The following is a 19,045-nucleotide window of genomic DNA, read 5'->3' as shown; positions in this document are numbered from 1 at the left end:
AACTTCAAAATCAATCATCATAAGCAACTTCATAATCAATCATCATAAACATCATAAGCATTCATCATCTTAAGCATCATAATCATTCATAAAGCACTTCAGTTATACATCATCAATTAACACATCAATTTCACATCATCAAATAATTCACAAATTACACTTAGTCAAATAATACATCAACTATACTTCTTAAATATCATATACACAGAAACATGTATAAAATGAAATATCATATACACAAAAAGGCACAAAATACAAAGAAAGGCACCGGTATACAAATATGCCGAGAAAGGACATAACACTAATTTGCATATAGCCTGCTAACCTAGTCAATTTGTTAATTTACCCCCTTAAGAAATTGTCAAACCTGTAGTGAAGTGATCTAGGAATCCGAACAGTAGCAGTATATATATAGGATCATGAAACTACCTTTACTTCCTCTTATTAAACTCAATTTTTTATCATATATAAAAAAAATTCTAATTCATTAGTTACTAGAAGCAGTAAACCGACATGTGTTATAAACATTGATATAAGATAGAGCATAATAGATAATCACAAATATCATGAAGAACTAGGTTTTAACCATATTATGGAGACCGAAAAACAAACAACCCAAGAATCTTGTGAAAGTAAAACGACACGCTAATTTGGTTGCACATCCAAAACAAAGAGTCCATCAAAATAATGAAAAGAATTGACACAAGCAATTATATATATATTAACCATGATGTCATACGGTGCACAAGTTGATTCACATTAAAGAACAATTTTAGTAAATAGTGGATATAGATGTTGGATTCATGCATGTTCAAATATATACAATAGCGTGAATTCAAATTATCATATACTCCTAAAATTATCAAATCAAAAAGTATATGCATACTGACTTGACTGACTTCAGAAATTTCATTCGAAAACATCCACCTAGGGGTGGGCATGGTTCGGTTAACCTAAAAAACCGAACCGAACCGAACCGAAATTTTGAAATGGTTCGGGAAAACCGAACCGAACCGTTTCAGGTATGGAGCTAACCGAACTGAACCAAAGTTATGGTTCGGTTAACCGTTTTCTTACCTATGAACCGAACTGAACCAATATTTTGAACCGAAATGTATTTTTTTTATCCTTTTGTGAATTTAATTGTTTTTTTATCCTTTTTTTTTATCCAAAATGCATATAAGTGCTTATCTGCAAATACAAACAGAGAATAGAAGAATGAAACAGAATCAAAAGCTTTGAAACTGAAAATTTGAACACCTTCAAAATACAACAAAATGAACCAAAAAATGCACTCTTCTGAACAGAATTAACTTGATGATTAACAATTAACAATTCAATACCTGCAAGCACAGAAAATAAACCAAAAACAAAATGAAATTAGATATTCTGGTTAAAGATGAAACAAATTATAAATTGAAGCATCTTATAATTATAATTTAGATTTTAGAAACCTTAATTATGTTAAAGAAATTAGCAGATCCTTAGCGTTAACCATTCAGTAATGAAAATTAAGATCTTAAACGATGATGTTTGGTTTGGAAAAGAGAATGGTGAAAGGACATAGAAAATTTGTTGCTGTTGTTGTTCTTCGTCGTTCTCTTTTGTTCTTGTGATAGAATGTCACTGACTTCACTTCACTCGTTCCTATGTGTCTTAAGGAAATTGAATTGTATGTTTCGGTTCGGTTCGGTACGAACGGTTAACTGAGTTTTGATAACGGTTTGGTTCGGTTAATGAACTGTCTTCAAAATAGCGGTTCAGTTCAATATCCAATATAAAGGTTCGGTTAATTTTAGTATGGATCGGTTTGGTTAACCGGTTCGGATTGGTTTTTGGTTAATTTTGCCCACCCCTACATCCACCGTATTTAATATTTCTACCTTTATAAAATTATAGATTCAAATCAAAAGAGAACATAAATCTTTCACTACCCATATGATCATACAACCCTAATTTCTCATAATCTCACAAACTCATCCTAAAGCATGTTAGATGCAATCTAATGACTCACAGACCTAATATTAGTGAAAGATAGTCTCACCCTTACCTTAGAATTATCGATGACAGCCTTTCTCTTTTGGTTCTTCTCTCCTCTTGTTCTCTTCTCTCTAAACCTTGTTTTCTCTTCTCCTCTCCTCTTTCTCCAAAAAGCGGTTTAACGTAAAAACTCTTTCTAACCTAAGCTTTCTTATTTATAATACTAAATACTCTTCCTTAGACCCAATAACTTATTCTTCTTTCTATTCTAACCTCCAATTCTACTTACACTATTAATTCTCATATTCTAATAAATAATAGAATAATGCCACATAATAAAATACTAACAACTCATATATATAAATAAATCACATAAATAGATTCTAACTTAATAAAAATAATTAAATAAAAAGGAGGGCGTTACAGGGGTAATTTTGTAATTTTGGATGAGGATTATTTTTAGTGCTTAGTAAGAGTATTATTTTACCAAGTTACTAGAGAGGGGGTAGTAATTATTTTAATTACCATTAAGTGACCGTTAGTGTTATAAATTACCATTAAGTGAGTAGTGACATTTTGGGTGTTAGAATAGAAATGGGTTAGGCTCATTAAGGTTTGAGAGATAAGCCCCATTGAGTAGAGCATGTATATAAACTCTAGTTGTTGGTAAAACTAGGTTTTACAAACATTATTCATTTCATTTCATTTGGGAAGAGAAGAGATAGAGACTAGAGACAACAACAACAAGGGTTAGGAGGCAAAGATGAGATTCAACATCTAGGAGCAAAATTGAAGTTTGGGTTAGAGAATCTTGGTGTTAGAGGTAAGAGGGTTAGATTTCAACCATAATTCACATCTTTTTCTCTTTACCCATTTTTGTGAAATTGTTGAATTGAACCTAATTGCTTTCAAATTTGTGTTCATGTTTTGATGCAATGTTTGAGTATGTAATTTGAATGTTAATTGAGTTGTCAGTGATGAAATTACATGCTTAAGTGGTGGTTATATGTATACTTTGCATTTTTGTCCAAAAATGGTGATATGAGATGTTGTTGTGATGAATTGTTGGTGAATTCATGATGTTTAGCTGCTGTTGTTGTTGATAGATGTTGTTGTTGATGATTAAAACATTGGGTAATCATAATTGGAGAGTTTGATATGACTTTGTGTTGTTTTTGAATATTTGATGAAAAATGGGTCAAATGATGATTTTTGTTAAGAGAATGTTTTGGGGCAAATTTTATATGGAATTGAGTGTCTTTTCATGTTTAGAAATGTTTAGACAAACTTTGGGATCAAATTTGGGCATTGGGAAGTCAAAATTGGGGTTTTGGGGGTGAAAATGGGGTTTTTCCCGATAGGAACTGTCATAACTCGCAATGGCGAGTAAAGTTCACTCGCAATTGCGAGCACTCGCAATGGCGAGCAAACCTACTCGCAGTTGCGAGCTACACAGGACAGTGTTCCCTGTTTTTGCGTTTTCGTGTCTTTTCACTCGTTTTTGTTTTGAAATGGTTTTTGGTGCAAACATGAAAATTGTAGAGAATATTTTTATCTTTCTAAGGGCGTTGGTTTGACTTGAATACGATTTTTGGTTTGCAAGTTATGGGGAAATTACTCTTGAAACGTTTTATTGAAAAATTCCGCATAACTAGTTCCAAGTCGACCCAATCCTTGTGGAATGTTTTTAATCTTTGAAAACTTGATTTTTAAGAGTGCAACAGAGGTGGTTAAGCTGTTATATAGTGAACCTACTTATTTTTACTTAGAAATTGGGAAATTCTTTGAAAAATGATAATGGAGACGAACTTTGTGATTTTTATGAATTCGTCGTATTTGGCCGATGAAATGCTTACGTAACCTCTACTGCACACACATGTGGACTGTGAGAATACAAGGCATAGGCTATTGAGCTTGTTTACTTGGTTTTGAATTAATTGTTCAATTAATTTTAAGTTATGACTTGGAGAGACGAACTTGACTAAAGATGACTTTTGAGAACCAATTGATTGTGAATCCTTTACGGAGAATTGTTATATGTTATGTGAAGATGATTGGTGGTGCAATTATGTGACAACTTTATGTTGTGTGATTTTTGATGTTGTTGGTGATTGTATATGTGTTAATTGGTGATGAATTGTTGATGATTGCATATACACATGTATTGGTGATGGTGAGGTGATTATTGTTTATGTGAACATATGCATTTGTAGTTGAGTCATATGTTCATGCATTCATGACTGATGGTGGTGGATTTTATATCCAAGACTGATGGTGGCGGATTTTATATCCAATTGAGGTGAGTATGATGTTTTTGTTGCATCGAAGGTGACGACCTTGAGGTGATTTGGTACCACATGCATCTAGATGAGTCTAGAATCATTGCATAAACTGTTGGTGGATTGAATTGCATTTGCAATGTGTGTGATGATTGTGTTGCTAACTGTAATTGTGGATTGAATTATTGATTGTTAATTGTTGATTGACAAGGTGAGTTGGATATATGTGTATGATACACTTGTGGAGATGAACTTGGAATGATAGTATGTATATGTTGTGACTACTTATGAATAATATGTATGAATTGTTATTCTTGAATATATTCTTTCATTTCCAATGTTCATGATAAATGTTTTTCGTGGATTATGATGATGTAATGCTAACCCTCAGTGGTTTACCACCTACCTTTCTGTATGGACGAGTAGATGGAGTGTAGGATGCTTAGTTGTTGCTTGTTGATGCCGAGGAGTGGAGTTCCTCTTTTTCATGCAAGTGTCTAGATTAGGGCTCTGATCTAGGATAGTCTTTGCATGTTGTTTATTTGACTTTGTATTTCGGAGTTGTTGAGATATTCTGTTATTTGAGATTTGGAGGATACATTTGTATTTAGTTTGGAGATCCAGAGATGTTTATGAATTATATGTTGTTCCGCTGCTATGTTGTGTAACATGATATTTATGCATGTATGAATTGTGGTTTATTCGGAGACGTAGCATCTATTTCTAGAATATTTCTGATGTATTCGCGCGTTTTACCGCTTAATTGAAATAGGGTGTTACACCGCTCGCTTCCAACGGTAGGTAACAACTACTCGCTAACTGTTTCCAACGGCAACTTTTATCGTTCCTGGATTTTTTCATTATAACGCAACACACATCCACCTCACTCTTCTTTTACTAACTTTTTTTCCCTCTTTCATCTAAAAACTCTAAATTTCAAATTTTTATGCAAAATCTGGGTCTTAAATCATTGAAGAGAGGTTGTTAAAAGGTTTGTACACTCATTTGACATCAACAAACAGTTAATGCATATTTTTAGCTATTTACATTGTTTGATTTTTCTACCATGTTTTTGTTTTTTGACAACCTAGTCGTGTTGGCAGTTAATTGTCATTGGGTGTCAACAATGGTTAACGGTTATTGGAACAACGGTTGTTAACTTCCGTTGGAGCCCTTTTTTTTTGACGATTTTGCCTTTTTTTCATTGATTCGTTGAAATAATTATTGTTAACTTTTGTTAGCAATGTATTGTGATCTTTATTGGTAGTTATGTTAGAAAATGCGTTTGATGATCTTGTTGAGTCCAAACCAAGTAATATTGAGTCTCTCGTCGAGTTGAAATCTCTTAAGGTTGAAGATTCCTATGATGTCAAACCAAATATTGTCGAAACCTCCGTTGATATGAAACCTTCTATTGAAGCTTCCATTTATATGAAACCTTTAGGTGTTTCCAACTTTCGTGACAATGAAGTAAATATTGCACCATTATGTTGAACCAAGATGGACTTTAGGACAATATCTCTAAGATTTTTATGATAACAATGCATAAAAGAACAATTTGATACTCTAAAGTTTGTTCAAGTGAGCATGATCATAAAATTAAAATCTGAATCTGAAGTCAGCATTCTGGCTCTGAAACACACTGCTCTGAACAAAGAAGAACAACTTTTCTATTTAAGAAAAGCTCTCATGACAAAGCTCTGATTTGAAGATGGTCAACAACAATTCAAATCTTTGATGAAAGAGAATTCATCAAGTTGTAAAGACAAAAAATCTAAAGAACATCAGACTAGTTTTTCTGCTTATCAAGAACAACTAGTTTTTCACGTACAATTATCCTTGTTGAATTAAAAGAAGACATGTTGCATAAAAGGTGAAACCTCTAAACAAAGTAGATGCAACAAATCACTCTCAAAGAAGCGAAGATATTTTGAAGTATTATTCCATGAAATTATCTTTAAGAGGCAAAGATTTGAAATATGTAGAAAACTTCTAAAAAAATCTTGATGTGCTGGCACTCTCTTAAAATAACGGCTATATTCAAATCTCCTATAATAGGACCCTGGGCGTTTGAAGAAATATATAAAACTACATGTTTTCAACTGTGGCAAACTCTCAACTTTGAATTTCTTAAGTGTTTAGAACACTTATATGATTTATTTAGTTTACCATTCTGAGTCTGAATTGTAAATAAACATCAAATTATTGTAAACTTATTAGCCCCCACTATGTAACTTGCAAAATTTTGCATCACTTACATAGTCAAAGACCAAACCCAACAGAGGTCAACCTTCTCCAAATAACCACCAGTATCCAACATTCTAGGAAAAAAAATCTTGTATTTTTCACTAGACCAGACCAAATAACATAAATATGTTAGTATTTTACAACAGAGTATTCTAACAGACCAACAAATCTTGTAGTTTACAACAGATTTTTCAGTACAGAACCACTTACACCAACACAAACATTCATGCACACCAGCTTTTGCAGTTTTGAATGCAGTTAATCTCCCTGCTAGTCCACAATCCTACTCGGCACTTACTACACAATTAAAACCTATCTTGGAAGACCATCATACTTCACATATTCGATAGCCAACATGCCTCCTCACTATCTTCCTTATTCAACAAGAAATATGTCTCCTTAACTGTGTAGCTCGGATCGCTCCCCCACTCCCACTCCCACCACACTCCTCTCCTTCAAAAAAAATGCTCCTAAGAACCACTCCATTACAAACATCCAGCAATTCTTCTTCCCAATGAAACAACCTCCTTCTCCATCTCCACCTGACCACTTTAGATCCATTGTCTTCAACAATCATTTCTACAAACCGAAATATCTGTTAACCATAAATTAAAGTCTTCTAAAATGTTTAATCAATGCATCTTCCTCAACCCACAAATCCAACACAAAATAACTATATCTCTCATCTCCAATTACTTTTTTCAAATTTCTGACAAACCAATGCTCCTCTTTGAAGCCCGATATAGTCTAAATATATTGATCTTCCTAGTCACATACTTGTCATACTTATTGTGTTTCCGATAAATGGCAATTCATTAGGCCGCTGAGGAAAAAACTGGTAAGGAGTTTTTCCTTCAACCTGTAATGGTTTTGATTAAGACTTAAGATACATTCTACTGCATATCGTTAAGATGACACTGCTCAATTTGATGGAGCCAAAAGAGTAAAGAAAAGTCCAATAACTTACGTGCGGGATCTTTCTAATTCAAAGGTAATTGAGACATAAACTAAAATTGGCTTTCCAGTGTTTCCCACGACAATGAAGGTCAAGGTTCCCGTAGGTCTGCCCATCTATGCATCTTAGGACACTCATAACACACTCTCTCTAAGCTTACTTAGTAGGTCTACAAAGGGGCAGCCCTAATCTACGTCTGACTTACTAAGGGTTTCAAGAGAATTGTCTTACTAGGTTGTAGCTTTAAGTCAGAAAGCTAGGTGCTTGTTTCCCTAATTACTAACCAGTTATTTCCTAGCTTCCGTAATGCACCACACGACCCAATGGGTTCTAGCTGTTGGGTACCTACTGTTGAGGCAAAATCCCTAATTAATTTTAAAGATAATGAACTTTAATGATTAAGGATTAAATGGACTTTGATTAATTCCTTGGTATTTAACTTGTGTTCTTGAGTGTTTTACTAAGACAGGAACAAGGTTTAAATCATACCAAGATACAAGAAATCAAAGGACATTGAATTCATGAACTAACTCTAAAGTTCAAAAAGTTAGTTCAGAATGTTGATCAGTGAGTTGATCAGAACGTTCTGGTGGAAGTTCAGAAGGGTGTTGATATGGAAACCCAGATTTATCAAGAACGTGAAGAACATGCAAGCACACTTGACATGAATAAAAGGTCCATAAAATTACATCTTCATGGATCTATCAACAATAATGGCATGGAAAAGGAACTATGTCTAAAGGATCTTTAATGTTCATCTAAGACTATGAACATTAAAGTACTAGGAATATTCCAATGAGAATATTATCCTAGATGTTGCATTCACTGCACTTCACTTGTGTCTTCACTATTAGGATTGATTACATCAAAAGTAAGTCTTACAAATCAACCTAAAGTAAGAACAAATGGAACAATCTGAAGGTCAGAATGTTCACTCCTGCAAAGTGAGAAGTTTGAATGTCTCATCTAGCTTTAGGGGTACCAAAGTGTTAGTTTGAGTAAAGGTTGTAAAAGTCTAAGTGGTTAACTTAGCAACAAGGTGCAAGCCTGCTGAGGCTTAGAGAATACAGAGTTGTAAGTGTTCAGGTGAGCATAGATTGTAAGGTGCAGGATTTGAGAGGTTATCTCAAGCATCATAGTGGAAACTCTCACAAGATTGTGAGGAGTGGACTAACCCACATTGGGGGAACCACTATAAATTTCTGTGTGTTGATTTTCTCTTCCCTATACTCTTTACCTACTGCAAACACAACCACACACAACATTTACTTTGTTAAACTTTTTAGGCACTCAGACATCAGAACGTTCTGCTATTAACTTAACCATTCCATGTTTCCACTTGAGAATTACTTTTTAAGTTACAGGATAATTTTTAAAGGGTCACAGTTCAAACCCCCCTTCCTTGTGACTATTTTATCTACTTCACCTATGTCTAGGGTCGACAATTTCTATGGTATCTTTGACTAATTAATAATCACTTACTTCCTAGACAGATAATTATCAGTAAAGGGATATAAATATCAAGATATAAGCATCCAGTTAGTGATAGCAATATTAGGTCCTGTCACAACCTAAGTACTTAATTTAGGGTTGCACCTCTCACAGAAATAAAGACTATAATCTAATAAAACTCTATAGCGGACAGAAGCATAAATAAAATAAATAAATGACAAATTAAATTAAATAAATATCCAACAATAATATACAGAGGTTAATCTTAGAACTCTAACCTAAAAAGATTTAGTTACACATGGTAACTAAAACAAACTAAAGATAAATACATATCCTTGAAAATCAAGGAGAAGATAGAAACTCTCCCGAAGCTCCAAAGTTGCCTTCCTCTTGAACTGCTTTAGTTCTAAACTAGAAATTTTGAATGAGGAAGGTCGGTATTTATAGTGAGAGTCCCTAGGCGCATGGGAAATGCCCTAGGCGCATGAAGTTTAATTTTCATGCCCTAGGCGCATTCTGCCTTCCTTCCGGGCCAATCTCCGATTTTTTGTTGTTTTTAGGTCTTCATCTTCAAATAACTTGCCTCGGTACTTTGGGAACATAATTCCTCCCACTTGTAAGTCTTCTGAGGCCTCTTGAATCTTTATTCTTGTCTCTTGAATCTTCACAATTCACTACTAAAAAAACAAAAATTAGTGAGGGAAATTTAGTGAGGGAAAACACGAAATCCCTCTCAAATTCCGTCACTAAATTTTGCGACCAAAGAATTTGTGAGGGATTTTATTTTTTCCGTCACTAATTTCCCTCTCTAATTTTGCTTTTTCTAGTAGTGATTCTTCGGATGTTCTTGATTTGCCGATTTGCATGATTTCTTCGTGAATTACTTCAAAAATCCCCTCAAATTGCTATGTTTCGGGAATACTAGAATTAAAGACTAAAATATAGAAAACATTACAAAAGTCCCGAAATCTAGGCAATCGTTCTAACATTCCTCCTTTTTGCTACTATTTCCTACTAAACTAAACTGAAAAATATGCTAAGAATAACATAAGATGACCTGTCATCATTAACCACGCTATAGGATCTATATTAGCAGTAGGCACAACTTGAGTTTCCAAATAAGGAAGAAGTAATAGCGCTTTCATGCAACACAAGGAATGATACAAAAGCAATAAAGAAAAAGCAAGAGAGAACAAATTTAGACTAAAGTGAGCAGTATGATTGAGATGTACCATTTTACTTCAGCCATCGAGGCTCTATTATGTTCAAAGCTATATTAACTGCAAGATTCCAATCTAATTTACAATGAATATTATGGATTCTAAGATAAAGCATTCTAAGCTAAAGACCAAACCTCGGCTAGAGCATCTCCATCAATCTTTTGTTAGAATCTCTGCAAGCGACGGCAAATATATTGCTAAATATTTAGATTGAGAATTATTTGAAAGAAATAAACAAAAGACGAGGTGACTTTATTGAATACACTATTCTGGCTAGAAAGTTTCAAAGATTGAAACCAATATAAGTAACAAAGAAATTACTGATCCAAGCTTAAGGAATTGAATTCTCATGAGCAATGTTGATAAAATTATTGATCCAAACATGAAACAACACTGTAAATGGCTATTTAAAATTCACTGTTATACCTCGACATAAACTAAACCAATTCTGGTCAGTAACATGCAAATCACTTTCCTCCCTAGCTTCTACCGAGTATGTGCAATTTAACAATAACCACAACCAGAAAATTCCAAGTTGATACCTCTAATCAGATATCTCCAATGCTGTATTGACGCAGGTAAAATACCGCCTATGGAAGAACAAACTAAGCTTTCAAATGCATTCTTGCAACACAAGGAATGATACAAAGAAATAAAGAAAAAGTAAGACTCTTTCTGCAATCTTGATGAAAAAATTTGCACTAAAGTGAGCAACATGATTGATATGTATTTACATCAGCCATTAAGGAACTATTTCGCTTTATCATTCCTAGAAAAAATTTGATGCTTGTTTCTGGTGAGGCAAATTTTAATGACCAATTAGAGACCACTAAATAATGGAAAAAATCATCCAAGGACCATCATCAATAACTTTTTCTTTATCAGCCACCTTCTCTTTCAAACTTTCTTTAGACAATCCTTCATTATGGTGTATCCTTGATTTCTCCCAAAAAGTTTAACCACTAAATAATCTTTCCATGAGGTACACATACCTTATAAAACATTGGTTTCAAGAAAAACTTTTGGCAAGAGTCGGTTTCCGTTTTCATGCCATTTTATAAGAGAAGCATTGTTGGCAAATAATTTCATTAATTTTGTTTGACAAAAGTTGTATTATAAAAAAGGGCAGCCCGGTGCACTAATGCTCCTGCATACGCAGGGTTCAGAAAGGGGTCACACTATTCTGGTGTATTGTACACAGTCTTACCCTGTTTTTTACACAAGAGATTGTTTCCTAAACTTGAACCTGCGACCTTTCAGTCACATGACAACAACTTTCCCGTTATGCCAAAACTCGTCTCATAAATAGAAATATGATCAATTTTACAACACTTAATAAAGCTTAACAGGAATATAGATAAAAATAAAAAGTTGAAAAGTCTGCAAAGAAAAAAGACACTAACTCTTAATAACCTTAAGAGTATGTAGTTATTGGAACTAAGAATGCACAATCCTGGGTTTAAGGCTGTAAAATTGATCGTAAGGTTAGCCAAGCATTATTGAAACTAGACATTATAAAGAACAGAAGGTTTATTTCCAAACAAAAATGTACTAAAATAAACTTTATTTCATTCTTCTATTTAACTTCGGATAGATTATTGTTGACAGTATTGCTCTCAAATAGATACATCCACACATAATGTTTTCTCAATATGAAATTATGACTTATAATTAGATAAAGACTTTTCTATTTTTCCACTTAGCCATATAATCTTAATATGTTTAACCTCCTAGAGAGGCACTCGAGGTTCATAACGATTTCATATTTGCAAATTCAGATGCAGAGGAGCAGCACTGGCGGATTAGACAGGTGTGTCTCAAACATATCTCATAAATTTCATAATGATTCCATATATACAAGTTCCATTCAAAAACTAATATAGTGTTGGTATTTGATATCAGTAAGAGTAAATTGCTGAATAGGGGGGGGGGGGGGGGGGGGGATACAACACAAATAAGTCTTTCGAATTGAAATGACTGGATCGAAGGGCATCTCTCTGAAAGAAACTGTCAAAGTAATCGTTAAATTTAATGAGAATACTGAATTGGACGTAAACTAATTATTCAGTAAATTAAAAGGCAAGGAAATAGTAATAATCATGTATGTCTAGTACATTAGAATAATCAAACACATAATGGTAATACAAGGTTAATCGGATCTAAAAACTTATTGATTCACATGTACGTGAATTAGTATGTTCCTCCTAAACATATAGCTTTCCGGTAACATGTAGTAAGCTCCACGAGATTACCTAAACTCGAGTTTGAACACCTTGAGAGTAATGAAATGAAACTTTCAGTCAAAAATCTTGTATCCCAACTGCAGCCTTCCTCTCTGCAAACCCTGACAAAGATGACAACATCAATTACCGACATGTAACAATATCAATTACCAATTATTACATATGTTTGGATTCATTAACTCTATACAAATCCAAATAAATAATCACACTTCCTACTTGAGTCTGATATAGATAATAATGAGAAATCTTCTAAAACTAAAAGTGAATGATAAAAAAGAGGAATAATTAGTATTACTATGCAAGAACTTGCAACACAGCTAACCCATTGATTTGACCAAATAAAGAGAGATTTTAGGGTAAAGGAACAATTCTTTATCATAAATTATATTCTTTTTTAATCAAGAATCAAGTCTCCACAAGAAGAATCACCAAGCAACAACAAAGAATAACTAAAATAATGAAACAAAGAACATCTAATCACTTCAACCACCAAATTTCAAAACAAATTAATGTCCTTAACAACATCAGGAATGCGTTTTCCATCCTTAACTACCAAACACTGCTGCTAAATCCTGCTGAAAACTGGACAGAAAACTTCGCAACTCCAAGCACAGCCTGTTTAGTTATTAATACTCCAAGAAAGAAATAGATTAAAAAAAAATTCCCATATAGACCAAATAACTGTTCGTAAGAGACCCTTCACCAGCTTTGGATTAGACCTCTTAATCCATAAGAGACTTTCTTATTGGTTAATGTATTACAATATACAAATTGGTATTTGCACAATAAATCAATTCTAAAGTTCAGCATGTAAATTTAGGTTAATATTTTTAATACATTTTAACTAATATGCATTCATTACTACTTAAGGTTGCTAACAAATTTATTCATTTTATTTTGTTATTGACCAAATTAAAATTAATTAAACACTTAACTCAAAGAAGAAAAGAAACAGAAGCTACTGAATAACTTCAAGAAACAATATCAGACAAAGGATAATTTCACAATAAGAAACATAATACGCAAGCATCATCAGAAAGATGCAATTTTCCATTGAGTTTTCAACACAATGAACAACGAAGGGAAAACCATCAGGCATATATTGAAAAAAAAATGGACAATTAGTAGTATTGATTTGATAATTTTAATCCTAATTCTAAAGAGGAATATATAAGTTGAGAAATGTGTTCTAAAAATGGACCAATTGGAAATACAAAAAAAATGTAACAGCTGAGAAATGTGTTCTAAGACAAGTAGGCCAAACCCATGCTGCCAAAGAAAATCAAATAAATATGACACAAGAATCTTATCCATGTAGTATATTTTAAGGCAAGGCAATGAAAATAAATACAAGGTAAAACTGCAAATAACACCCAACTGCTAGCATTGCACAATACCTTAAGCAATAATCATGCACGAACTGAAGTATTCCCACTTTTTGTCGGTGAATGAATAGCAAGGTGGAGCAATTATCTTTCTCAATGATGGCCTTGAAACTACCATTGAGGCAACAACATCACCACGCACTCCACGGCATTTCCTCAAATTGATCTCTCTCAGTTGCTTGCAGTTTTCTACCACGTGCTTCAATCCCTTCTCTGTGACATCACAACAACTTTCCAGTAACAGATGCAAAAGTCCACAACAACTCTTTGAGATCACACGAAGTCCTTCATCATCAACTTTTGTATGTGACAAGTTCAAGATTTCCAATTCGAGAACTTCAAAGTTCATGTTGCGTAGCTTCACTCTTGGACAGTAGGATAAGTTCAAATGTCTAATCTTACAACATCTCCGTAAAACTTGACAAATACCTTCTTCATACATGTTATGGGAAGAGGTCAAATCAAGAAGCTCCAAATTGGGGAATGAGGAAGCAAATGCTTCCATCTTTTCATTTGTTAACCAACGATTGGAAACCAAACTCAGAGACTTTAATTGAGGGTTTAATACAAAATTCATCACAGGATTAGGATTCTGTACAATTTGTACCCTTCCACATTGGTATTCCACTTTGATCTCATTAAGGGAAGGACAATTCCTAATGAATTCAAACAACACTGAATGTTCATACACTTCATAGTATCTGGTAAAGGATAAAGACCTCAATGTTGGTCTCGCGATTAAAGCAGAAGACATGCCTGCTTGGGTTAATTGACATCTAAACATGATGGCATCTTCGAGAAGCTTGCAATTCTTAAACAAATGGAGAAGCAATTCATCATTGATGTATTCATGACCAGAGAGATTAACCCTACGGAGTTTCAAAAGTGCTGATGAAAGAGCCTCTACTCCACCAACAATGTTTGTCAACCTTCCACGTTGACTAAAGTCGAGTTCTTCGAGCAAAGGGAAACAATCGGCGATGAAGAACATGTCAGTGCTAGTGACAGATAAAATGTTGGAACAAGTGAGAGAGATCAAAGTTGTAATATTTTTTGAAAGTGCTCGCAACCCACTTGCTGGAATGATGGCTTTATTGGAGATATTAAGTGATGTGAGTTTCAATGGGAAACGAGAGATTTCGAGGAGAAGTGCGTTGAGTTCACGATGGAAGCTTGGGATAGTGTAGCAACGGGAGAGGTTGAGGGAGGTGAGATTAGGAAACCTTTGAAATAGACGACGAGGGTTAGGGAGTGTTGCGGTATAGATAGTGAGAGAGAATTGGAAATTGTTGGTGATGGAGAGGAGCTGTTTCGATATGGAGGAGAGAGATTTCAAATATCGGCTGTATTCTCTGTCGTCGCAGCCGTCGGTGACCAGTTTGAAGATAAGTATCCAGCAATCATCAGGTAAATATAATGATTCTTCTGAAGAAGCCATTGTTGTTTTTGTGGAAGAAACGAAACCAATTGGTTTGAAAAATTGAGATATATAAAGCGTTTACTGAAAGTTGGAGATTTTAGGGTTTGGTTAAAGAAGGAAGAAGATAGACACATACAAACTCGTCACATTCTTTTCAGACTACACTACTTATTCAATCAAAAAAACACTAATTCAAAGTTGGACTCAATTTTGTCAAAAAAAAAAATAGTTGGACTCAATTTAAAAGAGAGAAATAAAATTGCTCTTTTCACTTCCCAAATGTCTCCTTTAACACCCCTGAAATTATCAAAATGCTCCCATCGCTAACTATCTCCAAATGCAGTTTACTGGGCAACACACTTCTACCTCATTCTTCATTTACCAACTTTCGAGTTGAAGTCGCTTATGGTTCAAGCTTCCTTTGATGTCAAACCAAATATTGTTGACTCTTCCGTTGATGTGAAATCTTTTATTGAAGCTTTTGTTTACGTGAAATCTTCCGGTGTTTTCAAGCTTCATTACAATGAAGTAAACACTGCGGCATTATGTTGAACCAAGATGGGTTTTAGAACAATATATCTAAAGTTTTGATGATAACAATATATAGAAGAACAATTGGATGCTCTAAAGTTTATTCAAGTGTGCAGGACCATAAAATTAAAATTTGACTCTAAAGTCAACATTCTAGCTTTGAAACACACTGCTCTAAAGGAAGAAGAACAACACTGATCTTCAAGAGAAGCTCTGATGAAAAAACTCTGATTTGAAGATGGTCAACAAAAAGTCAAATCTTCGAAAGAGAACTCGTCAAGTTCTGAAGACGAAGCTCTAATCTGAATGATTAAGTCAACGATCAACCCTCTAAAAAAAGAACATCTAACTAGTTTTGTAATCTTCTGAAGAAACATCGTTGTCCATGTCAAGTAGTACGTTTTGTCCTTGTTGAATTAAAAAAAGACACATTTCAGTAACAGAAACACCTATATGAAAGACAAATCGGATGCAACATATCATTTCCAAAGAAGCAAAGAAATTATGAAGTATTATTCAACAAAATTATCTTTAAGCCAAAGATTTGAAATCTGAAGAAAACTTTTCATGGAAGCTTGATGCGCTAGACTCTCTTAAAACGACGACTCTATTCAAATCACCTATAAAAGGACCATCATCGTTAATTTGAGGAAATATAGAGAACGACAAGCTTTCAACTATGCCAAAACTCTGATTACATTCTAGCACATAAACACTTAGAAAAATTCTTACAAACTCCCAAATTAGAATATCTTAAGTGTTTAGAAAACTTATGTGCTTAATTTATTTTACCACTCTTTGAGTATGATATGTAAACAAATATCAAATTATTGTAGACTCTTAATCCTATTAGATTGTACGTTGAAGTTCTCGAGGAGAGACAAAAAAATCTTAAACTTATGCGTCTAAATGCTTTGTGATTAAGTTTGATTATAGTGAAAAAATCGCTAAGTGCTTTCTAAAAAACAAAATGATTTATAGCATAGCAACTACTATTGACATGTTGAGTTTAATGATCTTGAAAGAGGATCAATGCTTACCACAATTATTGTTTGGGATAATTTTCTTTATTTGTCAGTGGAAAATGCTACCTCTGATCTTCAAAATACTCTTTGAAAATTTAGTGTAGATTTAGGTCTACGGTGGCAAAATTTGATTTCAATTGAATTAATTTTCTAAAATCAATTTAATTGAAATTTAGTTTAAAATAAAATGATTTATGTTTGGATAAATTCACTTGAATAATAAATTTGAGTTTAAAAATCAAGTTTTATGGTAAAAATTAAAATCATAGGTTCAAGTTAAAATCGGTTCTTAAGACAAATCAATTTGAATCAAGAACCCCCAAATATATCAATTTTAAGTCTTTAAAATCAATTTTGACTCTCCCTCCAAACATGCACTATGTCTTTAAAATCAATTTCTCAGTTAATCTACTCGCAACAGGTTTCACTTCTAACCTTAGCTCCATCAAATCTTATGGTTGTGAACTCCATTACGAATAGCCAACCACCACTCATTTTCTTTTCTTGCTAATCCAAATTCACACCCACATTTTCTTGAGTTTGTATCTGAAGGTGAGAAAAACACAAGGAGGGGGGTGTTGAATTGTGTTATCTTTTTCTTCTTCTTTTTAAACTAAGTCCAAAGTCTGATAGAGTTCGGAGTCTGGAACAATGTTCAGAGTCTAATAGCAGCGGGTATAAAAGTGTTAGAGAGAGAAAAGAGAAAGACACAATGAAATTATCTTTATTCGTTCCACAATCTGAAAGTAGTCCAGCCCCCCTTCTACGGAGATGTTCACTATAATCCAATCTGATTACAAATGCTCAAGCACACAAGCAAAAGATTTCCTATTATCAACCACAAAAGCAAGAGACTTCAAAACAAACAAATTACAAAGAAATAAATTTGGTTTGAACACTTGATATACAACTAGTGATGTTCACAGTACAAAACAATTCAGACTCTAAGACTCTAGAATTTCTAAGATGTGAAAGTTGTTAAGAAATTTTAAGTGTTTGATGCACAACAATTTCAACAGAGTTTTGGCACAGATAAAATGTTGTAGATTATCTTATTAATCTTCAAGTCTTCATTCCTTTACATAGAGGTATAAGAGAGATGTTGTAGAGGTGTCATTGCATCGAAGAGTCAATGTAGAAGCTTGATCAATCAACATTGATTTGTTGCTTGATATGGTTAATGTCCTAGAAGGGAATAATTTGAAATTCATTGTATGGAGAATAAACCAGCAGAGACACAATTGTAGCTTGTACTATGCGCATGAAATGTTTGAGTAGTGAAGTAGCGGTTGTACAATTGTACTATTGTCCATCACTTGTCCTTTCTCTGTGGAAAAACATTAAATGCCTTCTAATTCCTCTGAAATATCTGTTGCATCAATCTTTTATTCCTTCTCCACATTTGTGTCTTTAAGTATCCATTTAACTAACTTTAGGTTCTTCATTTCAGACTATGGACTTCAGACTCTAGGTGATCTTCATATCACTCTGACAATTAGCTTCTGTTGGTCTTCAGACTCTGAAGTCTTGCTACTAAGCTTCTCTTGTAAATTTTGTTGCTCTCATTTGTTCTTCCAGAACCAATACCTTGTTTTAAGACTTAAAAATTTTAGTCTTTGGTTCTGCACACTTGAACAAATATTAGCATATCCAATTGAACTTTTAATATCTTGTTATCATCAAAACTCAAAGAGACATTGTTAAACACATTTTGTTCCAACAGTGTCTTGAAAATTCAATTTTCTCTTTCTTTTATGTGGCCTATATTTGCCACTCCTTTCACAACGCAACATTAAAATTGGTTTTTGGAGATTGGATCAATCTATAGGTATATTCCGCCTTTGTTGCTTGTCGAAGAACCCAATTAATCAAATCATCTCGGACTTTTCATCTATCTTCTGTGAAAAATAAGATGAAGATGAGAAAAACACAAGAATTGGAGGGGAGGGGTTGAAATGTGTTTCTTTTTCCTAAAAATCCTTTCAAGGTAAATATTTTAGAAGAGGCTAGAAAAGAAAGCAGAAGAAGAGAAGAATCAACACATATATTTATCCTAGTTGGAATGGAATAAAAAATGAGTTTTTTAGAAAGAAATCAATTGACCTTTACAAAAATATTGAGAACCTAATAAGTTGACCAAATTGTATATGTTTTTTTTTTTTTGGTCTAAAAAAAATCATAAAACTAACATCTCAAAATTTTCAAGGAACCAAAACCAACAATGCTAATCAAGTGTCCAGTGAAGTAATATCTATGAAGGATAATTGACTTTGTGAATGAAGCCAATCAATTATTTCAACTTGCTCCA

The 19,045-nt window shown here is 33.6% G+C and overlaps 1 protein-coding gene and 1 long non-coding RNA gene across 2 annotated transcripts; both read right to left on the bottom strand.

Annotated features, from left to right (window-relative positions):
* Nucleotides 1-1,219: 1,219 nt before the first annotated feature.
* Nucleotides 1,220-1,672, bottom strand: LOC146926887 (uncharacterized). Its single transcript, XR_015008150.1, has 2 exons — nt 1,455-1,672; nt 1,220-1,343 (listed from the first exon to the last, which is right to left on the bottom strand). It is a non-coding gene; the product is annotated as an uncharacterized LOC146926887 (long non-coding RNA).
* Nucleotides 1,673-12,157: 10,485 nt separating this feature from the next.
* On the bottom strand, nt 12,158-15,341 carry LOC146926886 (uncharacterized). Its single transcript, XM_085708109.1, has 2 exons — nt 13,774-15,341; nt 12,158-12,477 (listed from the first exon to the last, which is right to left on the bottom strand). The coding sequence occupies exon 1, from the start codon at nt 15,197-15,199 to the stop codon at nt 13,775-13,777; it is 1,425 nt and encodes a 474-aa protein (XP_085564235.1). The 5' UTR covers nt 15,200-15,341; the 3' UTR covers nt 12,158-12,477; nt 13,774.
* Between the last annotated feature and the right edge of the window lie 3,704 nt (nt 15,342-19,045).

This window comes from Medicago sativa, chromosome 4 (assembly GCF_051527215.1).
Source record: "Medicago sativa cultivar Bolivia chromosome 4, Bolivia_mono, whole genome shotgun sequence".
NCBI lineage: Eukaryota > Viridiplantae > Streptophyta > Magnoliopsida > Fabales > Fabaceae > Medicago > Medicago sativa.
Note: the sequence above shows the minus strand (reverse complement) of the source record. Positions and strands in the feature narration are given on the sequence as shown.